The sequence below is a fragment of the Stegostoma tigrinum genome, chromosome 12 (genome assembly GCF_030684315.1).
Source record: "Stegostoma tigrinum isolate sSteTig4 chromosome 12, sSteTig4.hap1, whole genome shotgun sequence".
In the NCBI taxonomy this organism is placed as follows: Eukaryota; Metazoa; Chordata; class Chondrichthyes; order Orectolobiformes; family Stegostomatidae; genus Stegostoma; species Stegostoma tigrinum.
The window spans coordinates 1,201,338-1,221,177 of record NC_081365.1 but is presented as its reverse complement, the minus strand read 5'-3'; the positions used below and the strand labels follow the sequence as shown (position 1 = coordinate 1,221,177).

The 19,840-nt window shown below is 48.0% G+C and overlaps 1 protein-coding gene across 1 annotated transcript in view; it reads right to left on the bottom strand.

The window, feature by feature from the left end:
- The window catches only part of rsph1 (radial spoke head component 1), an 87,632-nt gene extending 71,592 nt beyond the window's left edge, over positions 1 to 16,040 (bottom strand). The window contains exons 1-2 of the mRNA XM_048540914.2: positions 11,713 to 16,040; positions 3,180 to 3,293 (exon numbers count right to left, since the gene is read on the bottom strand). Of these exons, the coding sequence (XP_048396871.1) occupies positions 3,180 to 3,293; positions 11,713 to 11,766 (168 nt within the window). The 5' untranslated portion in view covers positions 11,767 to 16,040. The remainder of the gene's footprint in view (positions 1 to 3,179; positions 3,294 to 11,712) is intronic.
- Positions 16,041 to 19,840: the final 3,800 nt, after the last annotated feature.

Sequence of the window (19,840 nt, the reverse complement as noted above, 5' to 3'; positions counted from 1 at the left end):
GAGACAGAGCAATTGTGAGCTTGATTAGTCAGGTTGACCTGATTCGGCACTTCCAGATGGGTACTTGAGTGCAGCCAGTTTCAGAATATTTCTTATGATTGAAAATGAGAAGAATTAATTTGTAAAGTAAGAAAATAAAAAGCGTTTTTACAAACACTTTAGCTATTAAAACACTGGCTATTGTGGTGACAGTGGATATGTGAATCTATGAGTCAAAGATTTTAAGTCAGAGGCCATACTGAAGATAGTATACCTGTTGAATGTTATGAGAATAATTCAGTTTAAAATCGGACCATACTTTGATTTGACTTAGAACATAGAACATAGAACATAGAACAGTACAGCACAGAACAGGCCCTTCAGCCCACAATGTTGTGCCGACCATTGATCCTCATGTATGCACCCTCAAATTTCTGTGACCATATACATGTCCAGCAGTCTCTTAAATGACCCCAATGACCTTGCTTCCACAACTGCTGCTGGCAACGCATTCCATGCTCTCACAACTCTCTGCGTAAAGAACCTGCCTCTGACATCCCCTCTATACTTTCCACCAACCAGCTTAAAACTATGACCCCTCGTGCTAGCCATTTCTGCCCTGGGAAATAGTCTCTGGCTATCAACTCTATCTATGCCTCTCATTATCTTGTATACCTCAATTAGGTCCCCTCTCCTCCTCCTTTTCTCCAATGAAAAGAGACCGAGCTCAGTCAACCTCTCTTCATAAGATAAGCCCTCCAGTCCAGGCAGAATCCTGGTAAACCTCCTCTGAACCCTCTCCAAAGCATCCACATCTTTCCTATAATAGGGCGCCCAGAACTGGACGCAGTATTCCAAGTGCGGTCTAACCAAAGTTTTATAGAGCTGCAACAAGATGTCACGACTCTTAAACTCAATCCCCCGTTAATGAAAGCCAAAACACCATATGCTTTCTTAACAACCCTGTCCACTTGGGTGGCCATTTTAAGGGATCTATGTATCTGCACACCAAGATCCCTCTGTTCCTCCACGCTGCCAAGAATCCTATCCTTAATCCTGTACTCAGCTTTCAAATTCGACATTCCAAAATGCATCACCTCGCATTTATCCAGGTTGAACTCCATCTGCCACCTCTCAGCCCATCTCTGCATCCTGTCAATGTCCCGCTGCAGCCTACAACAGCCCTCTATACTGTCAACGACACCTCCGACCTTTGCGTCGTCTGCAAACTTGCTGACCCATCCTTCAATTCCCTCGTCCAAGTCATTAATAAAAATTACAAACAGTAGAGGCCCAAGGACAGAGCCCTGTGGAACTCCACTCACCACTGACTTCCAGGCAGAATATTTTCCTTCTACTACCACTCGCTGTCTTCTGTTGGCCAGCCAATTCTGTATCCAAGCAGCTAAGTTCCCCTGTATCCCATTCCTCCTGACCTTCTGAATGAGCCTACCATGGGGAACCTTATCAAATGCCTTACTGAAGTCCATATACACCACATCCACAGCTCGACCCTCATCAACTTTTCTAGTCACATCCTCAAAAAACTCGATAAGGTTTGTAAGGCATGACCTACCCCTCACAAAGCCGTGTTGACTGTAATTGAAATTTGAGTATTGGTGTAAGAACATCTTGCTGCAGTTATACAGGGCCTTGGTGAGGCCACATCTTGAGTACTATGTGCAGTTTTGGTCTTCTAGTCTGAGGAAGGACATTCTAACTATTGAGGAAGTCCAGCGAAGGTTCACCAGACTGAGTCCAGGGATGGCAGGATTGAGATCTGAAGAAAGACTGGATCAAGTGGGCTTGTGCTCACTGGAATTTAGAAAAATGAGGGGGAATCTCATAAGAATATTTAATTCCTGATGAGACTGGACAGGCTAGATGTGGGAAGAATGTTCCTGATGTTGGGAAAGTTCAGAACAAGGGGTCACAGTCTAAGAATAAGGGGCAAACCATTCAGGACTGAAATGAGGAAGAATTTCTTCATTCAGAGAGTTGTGAACCTGTAGAATTCTCTCCCTTAGGAAGCTGTTGGGGTAGTTCATTAGATATATTCAAGAGGGAGCTGTGGCCCTTGCGGCTAAAGGGATCGAGGGGTATGGGGAGAAAACGGGAATGGGATACTGAGATTGCATGATCAACCATGATCATATTGAATAGTGGTGCAAGCTTGAAGGGCCGACTAGCCTACACCTGCACCTATTTTCTATGATTGTCACATGTACCTAAGTACAGTGAAAAGTTTTATGTGCACTATAGGCAGATCATAACATACAAAGATCATTGGGTAATTGAACAGAATGAGGAATACAAAGTTATAGCTGCAAAGAAGGTGCACAAGAGGCAAGATTCACATTAGATTTGAAATTTGAGAGGTCCATTCAGAAGTCTAATGACGGCAAGGGAGAAGCTGTTCTTGAACTTGTTGGTACGTGTGCTTAAGTTTTTGTATCTTCTGCCTGACAGGAGAGGTTAGAAGAGATTATAATCAGGGAAGGATTTTTGATCATGTTGGCTGCCTTTCCACAGCAACAAGTGTAAATGGGGTCAATGGATGGAAGAATGGCCTCCATAATTGTCTGGGCTGTGTTCACAACTTTCTGTACTTTCTTATGGTCCTGGGCAGAGCAGTTGCCGTACCAAGCCATGGTGTATCCAGATAGAATTCTCTCTTTGATGCATTTGTAAAAGTCAGTGAGGGTCCTTATGGGTTGCTGAATTTCCTTAGCTTCCTGAGGAAGAAGAAGAGTTGTTATACCTTCTTGACTGTCCCTTCAATGTCAGGGGACCGGGACAGATTGTTAGTGATAAAAAGGTAAGAGATTGACCTTGTTGGCTTACAATGGAAAGAAAAAAAAACCTGTGACATTGAAATGGTGGATGCAATTGTCAAAAATAAATACACATAAAAAAATGTAATTGGAGTAATCAAATACTTTGTACAAAATATCCAAGTTTTTGCATTTAGTATGTTTTGAAATTTTGTTTGTGCATATACTATCCTCCAGCAATTCATTTTCCAGAAATAAACATTAAGCCTATGATCTGCAAGTTATACATAGAACTTTAATTAGGTGAAGAATGGGAATTTTAGGATATCAGTACAAGTAGCAGTTCTGGTGCTGTACGGTTTCATGAGGCACATGATAACATGCAAAACTTATATTTTACAATGTTAGGGGCCATTAATTTCTTACCACTCCATGGCGCTTGCCATGTTCATAGGCACCTTCATACGTGTCACCATTTGGCAGTACAGCTTTCCCTTGACCATGTCTTTCATTTTCCTCATTCCGATCACCTTCATATTCCTATCAGAAGGAACAAAAGAAAAAGCATATTTCAAACTTTATCTTTGATGCAGAGGGCCATAAGACCTGGGGAAAGGCAGTGTCAGGTAAAAAGACAGGTCATAAATGAGAGTCTTGTTGTCCAGTTTTTGGAACAGGCTGTCTGATCCTCAAACCAAACTCCAAAAAAATTCTTTACTAAGTTTGCCAAATGCAGGCCTTCGTTATCTTTCCTGATCCCAGAGTGGCGACCAGTCACTGGACCCAGTGGATAGCTCCAGTTCAAGGGATCTAGGCTAGGACAAGTGTTAGATATACTATAGCCATGGAAGAGTAGTCCTAGTTTCAGCTCCCAGGATGGTCACACTTACCGCTTAATCTGTCTTGAAGCATGGAGTTATAGTGAATCCTAGGATGGGCAGTTAGTTTCTGTCCTAGAAATGGCTGGAGGTCTCATTCTGTAAAGGGCCTGCGTTAATTTTGACCTCTCTCTCTTTCTATTTTCAAATATGATCTTGCTTTCTGTTTTATGTTTTTTTTTAGTTTAGTCTCATAGTTTATCTTCTCCCTGATTTTGGTCAACTTTTGTTGAATTTTAAAATATTCCTAATCCTCTGTTTTACCAATAATCTTTGCCAGACTGCCTTTTTTCTTTCAATTTGATGTTATCTTTAAATTTCTTGGTTAACCAATGTTTAGTTTACCTTCTTATAGAATCCTTCTTCCTCACTGCAACACTTTTTTTTGTGTGTAACAAACTATTCATATGGATGATAATGGAATACTGTAGGTTAGATGGGCTTCAGATTGGTTTCACAGGTTGGCGCAACATCGAGGGCCGAAGGGCCTGTACTGCACTGTGATGTTCTGTGTTCTATGTTCTGTTTTCTGAAGCAGCTGTCATTGTTCCTCAACTTTTTTTTTGCTAAATTCCTTTTCCATTTCACTCCAATCAACTGCACTGTCATTCCTTTGTAATTACCCTCCTTAAAGAGGCGACAGCCTAGTGGTACTATCACTAAACTGTTAATCTAGAGGCCCAAGTAATGTTATGAGTATCTGGGTTTGAGTCCTGCCATGGCAGATGGTAGAATTTGAATCCAATGAAAATGTGGAATTAAGAGTCTAAAGATGACCGTGAATCCATTGTTGATTATTGGAAAAACCCAGCCAGTTCATTAATGTCGTTTAGGGAAGGAAACTGCTATCCTTATCTAGCCTGCGTGTGAGTCCAGACTCACAGCAATGTGGTGGACTGTTCGCTAAATGCTGACCTAGCCAGTAACTCCCTCATCCAATGGATGAATGAAAAAATTATGAAGTTGAGCACATTTATTTCAGACCAAAGTTTCTCATTCTCAAATGTTCTGGTCACGGTTCACTCATGGATTATTTTAACTGTGATTCTTTGTTAAACATGCCTCATTACATATACGTGGTGCAATGAAAACAATCTGTCTCTCAACATCAGCAAAACTAAAGAACTGATCATCGACTTCAGAAGGAAAGGAGGAGAATACATCAACAGAACTGAGGTTGAGAGAGAGAAAAGCATCAAGTTCCTCAGAGTGACGATTACCGATGACCTGTCCAGGACTCTCTACATAAATCTGACAAGAAGGCACACCAAAGCCTGTGCTTCCTCAGGCGGCTCAAGAAATTTGGCATATCCGTAAGGTCCCACCAATTTCTACATATGCACAATTGAAAGCACGCTGTCTGGGTGCATAATAGCCTGGTGTGGCAACTGCTCTGCCCAGGACCGTAAGAAACTACTGACTGTGGGGTGCATAGCCCAGACCATTGCAGAAGACAATATTCAATCCATAGACTTTATTTACATGGCTCGCTGCCACAGAAAGTTGGCCAATATCATCAAAGACCCTGGTAGTGACCTCCCACAGCTCTTCTGTCAGGCAGATGATGCAGGACCCTGAACACATACACCAGCAGGTTCAGGAACACCCTCTTTCTGACCAATATCAGGCTGTTGAATGGACTCTACACTCAAATAATGTAACATGTATGCCTCTGTGTCTTTTTGATCTGCACGTTCTTTGCTTGCTGTGATCTGCCTATACCACTGGTAAACAAAGTTTTTCACTGTACTTCAGTGTATATGACAATAAATCAATCAATCAATCAATTAACCTACAGAATAGCCTGATTCCTTGTTGGAACCACAACAGGTTATTCTGGGAAACTGCCCCTAACATGCTCTATGAATTCCTTCTTACGTTTACTTCTGGCAATTTGATATTTCCCAATTTGCAATAAGATTACCCATGGTTAATGTGTTGTCTTTTTAACATGCCCTCATAATCTCACATCAAATACTGCTAAACCTTCACTTCCCTGATTTGTTCTCTGCGTGCCTCTGCATCATGATAAAGGAACGGAGGGGGAATTAATGAATCCAAAGCTACCAGAATTCACACCTCAGCCAATTTGATTTTCCCAATCTACATGAAAATTCAAGTTACCCATTGTTAGTGTACTGCCTTTTTAACATGCCCTCATTATCTCCCGATTTATGGTCGGTACTACAGCATAAGGGGCCAGTAGGCTAACATCCCTAACATCCCTTGTTAGCCATGGTCTGACCATGATTCTTACTTTTATGTTCTTTGCCAGACTGGTTTGCAGATGGTCCATGCACTCTTGAAATGTTTGCCATTGCCTATCTACTATCATCCTTTAAATAATGATCCCACATTGATTGACACCTCATGTCAACATGATTTGTTTCATAAGACCATAAGACACAGGAGTGGAAGTAAGGCCATTTGGCCCATCGAGTCCACTCTGCCATTTAGTTAAAGCTGATGGGCATTTCAACTCCACTTATCCGCACTCTCCCCATAGCCCCTAATTCCTTGCGAGATCCTGGGTTTGCTGCGGCAAGTAATCCATCTCCTGACTTCTCAAAGCCTGTAGCCATCTAGAAGGCACAAGTCAGGAGTGTGATGGAATACTCCCCATTTGCCTGAATGAGTACAGCCCCAACATCACTCAAGAAGCTTGACACCATCCAGGACAAAGCAGCCCGCTTGATTGGCACTACACACATAAGCATTCACTCCCTCCACCACCAACACTCAGTAGCAGCAGTGTGTACTATCTACAGGATGCACTGCAGAAATTTACCAAAGATCCTCAGGCAGCACCTTCCAAACCCACGACCACTTCCATCTAGAAGGACAAGGCCAGCAGATACATGGGAACGCCACTACCTCCAAGTTCCTTTCCAAGTCAGTCACCATCCTGACTTGGAAATATATTGCTGTTCCTTCACCGTAGTTATGTCAAAATCCTGGAATTCCCTCCCTAATAGCATTGTGGGTCAACTCACAGCAGGAGGAGTGCAGTGGTTCAAGAAAGCAGCTAACCACCACCTTCTCAAGGGCAACTAGGGATGGGCAAGAAAAGCTGGCCATCCAGTGATGCCCACATCCCATGAAATAAATAGAATAGAAATTAGGTTCAGGACCCTAGTATTAGAAACAACTCCACCTAACTGAAGAACTTTATTTTATTTTGTGGTTACTCCCTCCCTTGTGCCCACGCGCAACTAAATTGTCAATTATTCCTGATCAGAGGTAATGGGAACTGCAGATGCTGGAGAATCCAAGATAACAAAGTGTGAAGCTGGATGAACACAGCAGGCCATGTAGCATCTCAGGAGCACAAAAGCTGATGTTTCAGGCCTAGACCCTTCATCAGAGAGGGGGATGGGGAGAGGGTTCTGAAATAAATAGGGAGAGAGGGGGAGGTGGACCGAAGATGGATAGAGGAGAAGATAGGTGGAGAGGAGAGTCCAGGGAGGACAGACAGGTCAAGGAGGCGGGATGAGGTTAGTAGGTAGGAAATGGAGGTGCGGCTTGAGGTGGGAGGAGGGGATAGGGGAGAGGAAGAACAAGTTAAGGAGGCGGGGTCGAGCTGGGCTGGTTTTGTGATGCAGTGGGGGGAGGGGACGAGCTGCTTAATATGGAAAGTCAAAGCATGTTCACCTGCACATCTGCCAATGTAGTATACTGTATCCACTGTACCCGGTGTGGCTTCCTCTACATTGGGGAAACCAAGCGGAGGCTTGGGGACTGCTTTGCAGAACACCTCAGCTCGGTTCGCAAAAAACAACTGCACCTCCTAGTCGCGAACCATTTTAACTCCCCCTCCCATTCCTCAGACGACATGTCCATCATGGGCCTCCTGCAGTGCCACAATGATGCCACCCGAAGGTTGCAGGAACAGCAACCCATATTCCGCTTGGGAACCCTGCAGCCCAATGGTATCACTGTGGACTTCACAAGCTTCAAAATCTCCCCCCTCCACCCACTGCATCACAAAACCAACCCAGCTCGTCCCCACCTCCCTAACCTGTTCTTCCTCTCACCCATCCCTTCCTCCCACCTCAAGCCGCACCCCCATTTCCTACCTACTAACCTCATCCCGCCTCCTTGACCTGTCTGTCCTCCGTGGACTCTCCTCTCCACCTATCTTCTCTCTATCCATCTTCGATCCACCTCCCTCTCTCTCTCCATTTATTTCAGCATCCTCTCCCCATCCACCTCTCTGATGAAGGGTCCAGGCCCGAAACGTCAGCTTTTGTGCTCCTGAGATGCTGCTTGGCCTGCTGTGTTCATCCAGCTTCACACGTTGTTATCTGTCAATTATTCCTTCCTTGTTACACAATACCCTGTCAAGGATGGCCTTTTCTCCAGCTGGCTCCTTAATATATTGATTCATAAAACCATCTCAATGCACTCCAAGAATTTCTCCCCTGTGTTATTGCTTCTGATTTGATTTGCCTAATCTATATGCAGAGTGAAGTCACCCATAATTACAGCTGTAGCTTTATTGTTTGCATCTCTAATTTCCTTTTTAATGCCTTCCCAATTTTAGCATTACAGTTTGGGGGTTGCATATAGTTTTCTGCCCTTTTCTGTTTCTAAGATCAATCCAACAAATTCGACTTCACCAGAGCTAATTTTCCTTCCTCACAATTGCATTAGTTTCCTTTTTATTCAGGAATGGTCTCCCACCTTTATTAATTGTCTGTCCATTCCTAAAACTGAAAACTCTCGGATATTTATTTTCCAAACCTGGTCATCTTGCAGCCGTGTGTCTGTATTCCTAACTATATCATACGTATTTAGATCAATCAGTATGACTAATTCAGTGATAATGGCAACTGCAGATGCTGGAGAATCCAAGATAACAAAGTGTGAAGCTGGATGAACACAGCAGGCCAAGCAGCATCTCAGGAGCACAAAAGCTCCTTAGATGCTGCTTGGCCTGCTGTGTTCATCCAGCTTCACACTTTGTTATCTTAGTATGACTAATTCATCCATGTTATTGCAAATGCTCTGTGCATTAACATACAAGCCCTTAAGGCTTTGTCTTTTTAGCATTCTAAGTCCCATTCATTGTGGTCTTGCTCAATCCTAGCCCTTGAATTCTCTGGCTATCACTTTCCTTATTTTCCATTCTGTCTTTTGTCTTAGTTCTTATTTCCCTGCCATTCGTCTCCCCATACAGGCTCTCATTCACCTGCCAATTTAGTTTCAACCCAAGCTGATCATACTTGAAAAACACATCCTCTGGGATGTCAGTCCCAGTCCTGCCCAATTGCAACCTATCCAGCTTGTACAGGTACCACCTCCCCAACATCCAGCCCCAGTGCCCCAGGAATCTGAAATTCTACCCTTTGCACCATCTTTCCAGGCAGGTGTCCTACTGCTATATTCTGCTATTTCTACTCTGACTAGTAAGTGGCACTGGTAGCAATCCCAAGATCACAGTCTTTAAGATCTCATTTTTTAACTTGCTTCCTAACTCCCTACCTTCTGCATTTAGGACCCCTTCTCTCTTCTTACCTATGTTGTTGATACTAATGTGTACCATAATCACTGACGGTCACCCTCCCACTTCAGAATGTCTTGTAACCACTCTGAGACATCCTTAACCCAGCACCTGGAAGACCACATAGAATCCTGCAGTCTTGTTTGCGGCCACAGAACCAGCTATCGATTCCCCTTACTATTGACTCCCTATTAAGATAGTATTCTCACTCTTTTCCTCTTCTCCTGTTCAGCAGAGCCAAATGTGGTTCAGCTGATTTTGTTGCTGCTATTTTCCTCTGAGAAGTATTCAGAACTTATATCTGGTTTGCAGAAGAATGGCCATAGGGGATTCCTGCACTATCTGCCTAGTCCTCTTACTTGGTGCGGTGGTCACCCATTCCTTTGTTGCCTCTTGAGTCTTATTTGTGATGAGGCCACCTCTCTGTGCATGCTACTTATGATACTTTCGACCTCATGGATGGTCCACAGTGTTCCTAGCCACTACTTCAGTTAGAAACTCAGGCCTCCAGGACATGGAGTCAGAGAGAGATCTCACATACATGCTGGCATACAGCATACATATAATCCACTAGTCTTTGGAACAGGCAGCCTACATTGCTGGCATCATACGACCACTGAAATTCATTTAACACGTCACTCAGTTATGTTGAGAGGCAAAACATCTTTTTACAGGTTCCTGTTAGTAGTGGGTATCAGGGTAATCAAAACTAGACTGCACACACTTTTCAGGACAAAAGTTCAGACCTTAGAGCCTTTCAGGAGTTTTTGTGACAAACAGCACGAGATGTTCTGCAGAACACCTCCGCTCGGTTCGCAATAATCAACTGCACCTCCCAGTCGCGAACCATTTTAAGTCCCCCTCCCATTCCTCAGACGACATGTCCATCCTGGGCCTCCTGCAGTGCCACAACGATGCCACCCGAAGGTTGCAGGAACAGCAACCGATATCCCGCTTGGGAACCCTGCAGCCCAATGGTATCAATGTGGACTTCACCAGCTTCAAAATCTCCCCTTCCCCCACCGCATCCCAAAACCAGCCCAGTTCGTCCCCTCCCCCCACTGCAGCACTCGACCAGCCCAGCTCGTGCCCGCCTCCCTAACCTATTCTTCCTCTCACCTATCCCCTCCTCCCACCTCAAGTCGCACCTCCACTTCCCACCTACCAACCTCATCCCACCTCCTTGACCTGTCCATCCTCCCTGGACTGACCTATCCCCTCCCCACCTATACTCTCCTCTCCACCTATCTTCTCCTCTATCCATCTTCGATCCGCCTCCCCCTCTCTTCCTATTTATTTCAGAACCCTCTACCCATCCCCCTCTCTAATGAAGGGTCTAGGGCCGAAACGTCAGCTTTTGTGCTCCTGAGATGCTGCTTGGCCTGCTGTGTTCATCCAGCTCCACACTTTGTTATCTTGGATTCTCCAACATCTGTAGTTCCCATTATCTCTGAGCACAAGATGACCTGATCAGGGTATCCATTGTCCCACATGATGATTTTGATGTATTCTATTTCACGGTGAACAAATGGCTGGGCGCTATTTACATGGTTGCTGGAAAGGCCAATCTCATAGCATGTGGAGGTGTAGAAATCCCAATGTGTATACCAACCAGTGAATGTAGCTTTTGGGTAGGCAGTATTAGAGAAACCACGAACTGACTGATCAATTAGGAGATTGAGGAAGGGGAGCTCATCTTGTTCCATTGATGATTCAAAGATGGTTCAATTTGGAAAGGAAATTTGAGTACAGATGGTTCTGTCTCTGGGATGAAATTGGCTTTGCAAGGTTTCCATAAGACCATAAGACATAGGAGTGGAAGTAAGGCCATTCGGCTCATCAAGTCTACTCTGCCATTTAAATCATAGCTGATGGGCATTTCAACTCCACTTCCCTGCACTCTCCCCGTAGCCATTGATTCTTTGTGAGATCAAGAATTTACCGGCCTCTGCCTTGAAGGCATCTAATGTCCCGGCCCCCACTGCACTCCATGGCAATGAATTCCACAGGCCCACCACTCTTTGGCTGAAGAAATGTCTCCTCATTTCCGTTTTAAATTTACCCCTTCTATTCTAAGGCTGTCCCCACGGGTCCTAGTCTCCCCCGCTAATGGAAACAACTTCCCAGCGTCCACCCTTTCTAAGCCATAAATTATCCTGTAAGTTTCTATTAGATCTCCCCTCAACCTTCTAAACTCAAATGAATACAACGCCAGGATCCTTAGCCGCTCATCCTACGTTAAACCTACCATTCCAGGGATCATCCGTGTGAATCTCCGATGGACACGCTCCAGAGCTAATATATCCTTCCTGAGGTGTGGGGCCCAAAATTGGACACAGTATTCTAAATGGGGCCTAACTAGAGCTTTATGAAGTCTCAGAAGCACATCACTGCTTTTATATTCCAACCTCTTGAGAGGGTTGGAATATAAAAGGTTTCCACCACCTCTGGCCTGGAGACATTAGATGGTCCTAATTCCAGGGCTTAGTGTGAATCCTTATCATCGTGAAGCTGTTGACCCAGTTATCTGGGACAGCGCACACATTCTGGTCATTATAACAGTGCTGAATAAACTCACCCCTAAATAAGGGCCCTGTTCCTCTTCAAACTCGTCAGATTCTGTCACTGACATCCTCTTAGTGGCACGTCCTCAAAACAGCTCCTTGGCCAGTGACACTCTTCAATCCAGCTCAAATCTCCCTCTCTACTTTTGCTCTCCTTTGTTCCCTCCTTGCCCTCTTACACCCTTCTTTCTCCTATCCCAGCGTCCTCACTCCCTCTACTCTTGTTCACTCTCTCCTCTCTTTCTCCTATCCCGATGACCTCTCTCCCTCTGCTCCTTCCTCACCCTCTCACAACCTCTCTCTCCAGTCTGTGTCCTCTCTCTCTGCTCTCCTTTGCTGCCTCACTCTCACAGCTCTTTCTCCTATCTCTGTGTCCTCGCTTTCTGCTTACTTTCGCTCCTTCCTTACCTTCTCACTCACCTCTACCTCCTGTCCCTGTGTCCTCTCTCCCTCTGCTCTCCTTCACTCCGTCCTCACCCTCTCACCTCTTCCTCCTGTCCCTGTCTCCTCTCTCCCTCTGCTCTCCTTCCTCACCCTCTCATACACCTCTCTCCTGTCTATCACCGTCTCACCCTTTATCCTGTCTCACTCTCCCACCAACCTCCTTTCCAGTCCGTCTTTCCTCAATGCTACCGCTCTCTCTTTCCTTCGCTGGTCCTCTTATCGCCCTGTCAGTCACTCTCTTCCTCCCTGATTCCCTCACACTGTCTAGTATCTCTTTCTCTGTGACCCTCACACTGTCCTCTATCTCACTCTCTCTCTGTGACCCTCACACTGTCCTCTCTCTCACTCTCTCTCTGTGACCCTCACACTGTCCTCTCTCTCACTCTCTCTCTGTGACCCTCACACTGTTCTCTCTCTCTCTGTCTCTGTGACCCTCACACTGTCCTCTATCTCTCTGTGACCCTCACACTGTCCCCTCTCTCTCTCTCTCTCTCTGTGACCCTCACACTGTCCCCTCTCTCTCTGTGACCCTCACACTGTCCTCTCTCTCTCTGTGACCCTCACACTGTCCTCCCTCTCTCACTCTCTCTCTGTGACCCTCACACCGTCCTCCCTCTCTCTCTCTGTGACCCTCACACTGTCCTCCCTCTCTTCGTGACCCTCACACTGTCCTCTCTCACTCTCTGTGACCCTCACACTGTCCTCCCTCTCTCACTCTCTCTCTGTGACCCTCACACTGTCCTCCCTCTCTCACTCTCTCTCTGTGACCCTCACACTGTCCTCTCTCTCTCTCTGTGACCCTCACACTGTCCTCTCTCTCTCTCTCTGTGACCCTCACACTGTCCTCTCTCTCTCTCTCTGTGACCCTCACACTGTCCTCTCCCCGTCTCTCTCTCTCTCTGTGACCCTCACACTGTCCTCTCTCTCTCTCTCTGTGACCCTCACACTGTCCTCTCTCTCTCTGTGACCCTCACACTGTCCTCCCTCTCTCACTCTCTCTCTGTGACCCTCACACCGTCCTCCCTCTCTCTCTCTCTGTGACCCTCACACTGTCCTCCCTCTCTCTCTGTGACCCTCACACTGTCCTCCCTCTCTTCCTCTCTCTGTGACCCTCACACTGTCCTCTCTCCCACTCTGTGACCCTCACACTGTCCACTCCCCCTCACTCTCTGTGACCCTCACACTGTCCTCTCTCTCTCTGTGACCCTCACACTGTCCTCTCCCCCTCACTCTCTGTGACCCTCACACTGTCCTCTCTCTCTCTGTGACCCTCACACTGTCCTCCCTCTCTCTCTCTCTGTGACCCTCACACTGTTCTCTCCCTCTCTCTGTGACCCTCACACTGTCCTCTCTCTCTCTGTGACCCTCACACTGTCCTCTCTCTCTCTGTGACCCTCACACTGTCCTCCCTCTCTCTCTCTGTGTGACCCTCACACTGTCCTCCCTCTCTCTCTATCTCTCTCTGTGACCCTCACACTGTCCCCTCTCTCTCTGTGACCCTCACACTGTCCTCCCTCTCTCTGTGACCCTCACACTGTCCTCCCTCTCTCACACTCTCTCTATGACCCTCACACCGTCCTCTCGCTCTCACACTCTCTCTGTGACCCTCACACTGTCCTCTCCCTCTCTCTCTCTCTGTGACCCTCACACTGTCCTCTCTCTCTCTGTGACCCTCACACTGTCCTCTCTCTCTCTCTCTGTGACCCTCACACTGTCCTCCCTCTCTCACTCTCTCTCTGTGACCCTCACACCGTCCTCCCTCTCTCTCTCTCTGTGACCCTCACACTGTCCTCCCTCTCTCTCTGTGACCCTCACACTGTCCTCCCTCTCTTCCTCTCTCTGTGACCCTCACACTGTCCTCTCTCCCACTCTGTGACCCTCACACTGTCCTCTCCCCCTCACTCTCTGTGACCCTCACACTGTCCTCTCTCTCTCTGTGACCCTCACACTGTCCTCTCCCCCTCACTCTCTGTGACCCTCACACTGTCCTCTCTCTCTCTGTGACCCTCACACTGTCCTCCCTCTCTCTCTCTCTGTGACCCTCACACTGTTCTCTCCCTCTCTCTGTGACCCTCACACTGTCCTCTCTCTCTCTGTGACCCTCACACTGTCCTCCCTCTCTCTCTCTCTCTGTGACCCTCACACTGTCCTCCCTCTCTCTCTCTCTGTGACCCTCACACTGTCCTCCCTCTCTCTCTATCTCTCTCTGTGACCCTCACACTGTCCCCTCTCTCTCTGTGACCCTCACTCTGTCCTCCCTCTCTCTGTGACCCTCACACTGTCCTCCCTCTCTCACACTCTCTCTATGACCCTCACACCGTCCTCTCGCTCTCACACTCTCTCTGTGACCCTCACACTGTCCTCTCCCTCTCTCTCTCTCTGTGACCCGCACACTGTCCTCTCTCTCTCTCTCTGTGACCCTCACACTGTCCTCTCTCTCTCTCTGTGACCCTCACACTGTCCTCTCCCTCTCTCTCTGACCCTCACACTGTCCTCCCTCTCTCACTGTGACCCTCACACTGTCCTCTCTCTCTCTCTGTGACCCTCACACTGTCCTCTGTCTCTCTCTCTCTCTGTGACCCTCACACTGTCCTCCCTCTCTCTGTGACCCTCACACTGTCCTCTCCCTCTCTCTCTCTCTCTCTGTGACCCTCACACTGTCCCCTCTCTCTCTCTCTCTCTCTGTGACCCTCACACTGTCCTCTCTCTCTCTGTGACCCTCACACTGTCCTCCCTCTCTCTGTGACCCTCACACTGTCCTCTATCTCTCTGTGACCCTCACACTGTCCTCTCTCTCTCTCTCTCTCTGTGACCCACACACTGTCCTCTCTCTCTCTGTGACCCTCACACTGTCCTCCCTCTCTCTCTCTCTGTGACCCTCACACTGTCCTCCCTCTCTCACTGTGACCCTCACACTGTCCTCTCTCTCTCTCTGTGACCCTCACACTCTCCTCTCTCTCTCTGTGACCCTCACACTGTCCTCCCTCTCTCACTGTGACCCTCACACTGTCCTCTCTCTCTCTGTGACCCTCACACTGTCCTCCCTCTCTCACTGTGACCCTCTCTCTCTCTCTCTCTCTGTGACCCTCACACTGTCCCCTCTCCCTCTCTCTCTGTGACCCTCACACTGTCCTCTCTCTCTCTCTGTGACCCTCACACTGTTCCCTCTCTCTCCCTCTCTCACTGTGACCCTCACACTGTCCTCCCTCTCTCTCTCTGTGACCCTCACACTGTCCTCTCTCTCTCTGTGACCCTCACACTGTCCTCCCTCTCTCACTCTCTCTCTGTGACCCTCACACCGTCCTCCCTCTCTCTCTCTCTCTGTGATCCTCACACTGTCCTCCCTCTCTCTCTGTGACCCTCACACTGTCCTCCCTCTCTTCCTCTCTCTGTGACCCTCACACTGTCCTCTCTCCCTCTCTGTGACCCTCACACTGTCCTCTCCCCCTCACTCTCTGTGACCCTCACACTGTCCTCTCTCTCTCTGTGACCCTCACACTGTTCCCTCTCCCTCTCTCTGTGACCCTCACACTGTCCTCTCCCCCTCACTCTCTGTGACCCTCACACTGTCCTCTCTCTCTCTGTGACCCTCACACTGTCCTCTCTCTCTCTGTGACCCTCACACTGTCCTCTCCCCCTCACTCTCTGTGACCCTCACACTGTCCTCTCTCTCTCTGTGACCCTCACACTGTCCTCCCTCTCTCTGTCCTCTATCTCTCTGTGACCCTCACACTGTCCTCTCTCTCTCTCTCTCTCTGTGACCCTCACACTGTCCTCTCTCTCTCTGTGACCCTCACACTGTCCTCTCTCTCTCTGTGACCCTCACACTGTCCCCTCTCCCTCTCCCTCTGTGACCCTCACACTCGGACCGTTGCTCTGTGTACCGAAACCATGACAACGCTCCTGCCACACCTCCAGCCCGCGCGCGGTCACGTGGCCTAAAGCGGCCGGGACCAATGCGGAAGTGCCGGCGATGACTCGGTGAATAATCACACCGCACCAAATTACAGTCAACAGGTTAATTTGAAAACTTTCAGATCCGGGCTTCTTCATCAAGTGTTAGCAGCCCGAGTTTCAGGAGGCGGGCTCTGTATCCTAAGGGGCGGGCACACGGACCTCTGAGTATCACAGACATAAGGGGAACTGCAGATGCTGGAGAATTCCAAGATAATAAAGTGTGGGGCTGGATGAACACAGCAGGCCAAGCAGCATCTCAGGAGCACAAAAGCTGATGTTTCGGGCTTAGACCCTCCATCAGAAAAGGGGGATGGGAGAGGGTTCTGGAATAATTAGGGAGAGACGGACCGAAGATGGAGTGAAAAGAAGATAGGTGGAGAGGAGAGTATAGGTGGGGAGGTAGGGAGGGGATAGGTCAGTCCAGGGAAGACGGACAGGTCAAGGAGGTGGGATGAGGTTAGTAGGTAGCTGGGGGTGCGGCTTGGGGTGGGAGGAAGGGATGGGTGAGAGGAAGAACAGGTTAGGGAGGCAGAGACAGGTTGGACTGGTTTTGGGATGCAGTGGGTGGAGGGGAAGAGCTGGGCTGGTTGTGTGGTGCAGTGGGGGGAGGGGATGAACTGGGCTGGTTTAGGGATGCAGTGGGGGAAGGGGAGATTTTGAAGCTGGTGAAGTCCACATTGATACCATATGGCTGCAGGGTTCCCAGGCGGAATATGAGTTGCTGTTCCTGCAACCTTCGGGTGGCATCATTGTGGCACTGCAGGGGGCCCATGATGGACATGTAATCTAAAGAATGGGAGGGGGAGTGGAAATGGTTCGTGACTGGGCGGTTCAGTTGTTTATTGTGAACCGAGCGGAGGTGTTCTGCAAAGCGGTCCCCAAGCAACCACGATAACAAAGTGTGCAGTTGAATGAACACAGCAGGCCAAGCAGCATCTTAGGAGCACAAAAGCTGACATTTCGGGCCTAGACCCTTCACAACAGCTTTTGTGCTCCTAAGATGCTGCTTGGCCTGCTGTGTTCATCCAGCTTCACACTTTGTTATCTTAGATTCTCCAGCAATTGCAGTTCCCATTATTTCTGGTCCCCAAGCATCCGCTTGGTTTCCCCAATGTAGAGGTAGCCACAACGGGTACAGCAGATGCAGTATACCATATTGCCAGTTGTGCAGGTGAACATCTGCTTGATAGAACATAGAACATTACAGCACAGTACAGGTCCTTCGGCCCTCAATGTTGTGTGGACCTGCCATACCGATCTGAAGCCCATCTAGACGACACTATTCCATGTTCGTCCATATGCTTATCCAATGACGACTTAAATGTACCTAAAGTTGGCGAATCTACTACCGTTGCTGGCAAAGCATTCCATTCCCTTACTACCCTCTGAGTAAAGAAACTACCTCTGACATCTGTTGTATATCTCTCACCCCTCAATTTAAAGCTATGCCCCCTCGTGCTCGCCGTCACCATCTGAGGAAAAAGGCTCTCCCTATCCACCCTATCTAACCCTCACTGATGTATCATTACCAGAGTTGTCTCTATTCCCCTTCTTGAACAGGGGAACCACATTTGCTATCCTCCAGTCATCTGGCACTATTCCAATGACGAGGTAAAGATCAATGCCAAAGGCTCGGCAATCTCCTCCCTGGCTTCCCAGAGGATCCGAGGATAAATCCCATCCTTCCCAGGGGACTTATCTATCTTCACCCTCTGTAGGATTTCTAATACCTCTTCCTTGTGAAACTCAACCCCACCTAGTCTAGTAGCCTGTATCTCAGTAATCTCCTCGACAACATTGTTGTTTTCTCGAGTGAATACTGTTGAAAAATATTCATTTTGTGCTTCACCTATCTCCTCTGACTCCACACACAACTTCCCACTACTATCCTTGATTGGCCTTCATCTTACTTTCAACATTCTTTTCTTCCTTAAATACCTATAGAAAGCCTTCGGGTTTACCCTGATCCTATCCGCCAACAACTTCTCATGTCTCCTCTTGGCTCTTCTGAGCTCTCTCTTTAGGTCTTTCCTGGCTAACTGGTAGCCCTCAAGCGCCCTAACTGAGGCTTCACATCTCATCCTAACATAAGCCGCCTTCTTCCTCTTGACCAGAGATTCTACCTCCTTTGTAAACCACGGCTCCCGCACTCTGCAGCTTCTTCCCTGCCTGACAGGTACATACTTATCTAGGACACACAGGAGCTTTTCCTTGAACAAGCTCCACATTTCTAATGTGCCCATCCCTTGCAGTTTCCTTCCCCATCCTATGCTCCCTCAATCTTGCCTAATCTCATCGTAATTGCCTTTCCCCCAGCTATAACTCTTGCCCAGTGGTAGACACCTATCCCTTTCCATCACTAAAGTAAACATAACAGAATTGTGATCGCTATCACCAAAGTGCTCACCTGCTTCCAAATCTAACACCTGGCCAGGCTCATTAACCAGTACCAAATCTAATGTGACTTCGCCCCTTGTTGGCCTATCTAACATACTGTGTCAGGAAGCCCTCCTGCACACACTGGACAAAAACTGACCCATCTATAGTACTCGAACGATAGTGTTCCCAGTCAATATTTGGAAAGTTGAAGTCCCCCATGACAAATACCTTGTCTCTCTCACTCCTGTCGAGAATCATCTTTGCTATCCTTTCTTCTACATATCTGGAACTATTTGGAGGCCTATAGAAAACTCCCAACCGGGTGACCTCTCCTTTCCTGTTTCTAACCTCAGCCCTTTACTACCTCAGTTGATGAGTCCCCAAACATCGTTTCTGCAACTGTAATACTGTCCTTGACCAACAATGCCACACCTCCGCCCCTTTTACCATCTTCACTGTTCTTACTGAAACATCTAAATCCCGGAACCTCCAACAACCATTCCAGATGTGGAAAGTCATCTTGGGGCCTGGGATGGGGGTGAGTGAGGAGGTGTGGGGGCAAGTGTAACACATCCTTCGGTTGCAGGGGAAAGTGCCGGGTGTGGTGGGGTTGGAGGGGAGTGTGGAGCGGACAAGGGATTCCCAGAGAGAGTGGTCTCTTTGGAACCCAGTCAAGGGTGGGGACGGCAAAATGTCTTTAGTGGTGGGAGCGGATTGTAGATGGCGGAAGTGTCGGAGGATGATGCATTGTATGCGGAGATTGGTGGAGTGATACGTGAGGACTGGGGGATACTCTTTTGGCGGTTATTGCGGGGGCCAGGTGTGAGGGATGAGGTGTGGGAAAATGCGGGAGACTCGGTCAAGGGCATTCTCGACCATTGTGGGGGGTCGGGGGAGGGGGGAGTTTGCGGTCCTTGAAGAACGAGGACATCTGGGATGTGCCAGAGTGAAATGCCTCATCCTGGGAGCAGATGCGACGGAGGCAAAGGAATTTGGAATAGGGGGTGGAATTTTTGCAGGAAGCTGGGTGGGAGGAGGTGTATTCTAGGTAGCTGTGAGAATACACCTACTCCCACCCACGTTCCTGCAAAAATTCCATCCCCAATTCCTTTGCCTCCGTCGAATCTGCTCCCAGGATGAGGCATTTCACTCCCGCACATCCCAGACGTCCTCGTTCTTCAAGGACTGCAACTTTCCCCCCGCAGTGGTCAAGAACGCCCTCGACCGAGTCTCCCGCATTTCATCCCTCACACCTCGCCCCCGCAATAACCGCCAAAAGAGTATCCCCCTAGTCCTCACATACTACCCCAGCAATCTCCGCATACACCGACACGTCCTCCTACCGCCCCCTCGATCATGACC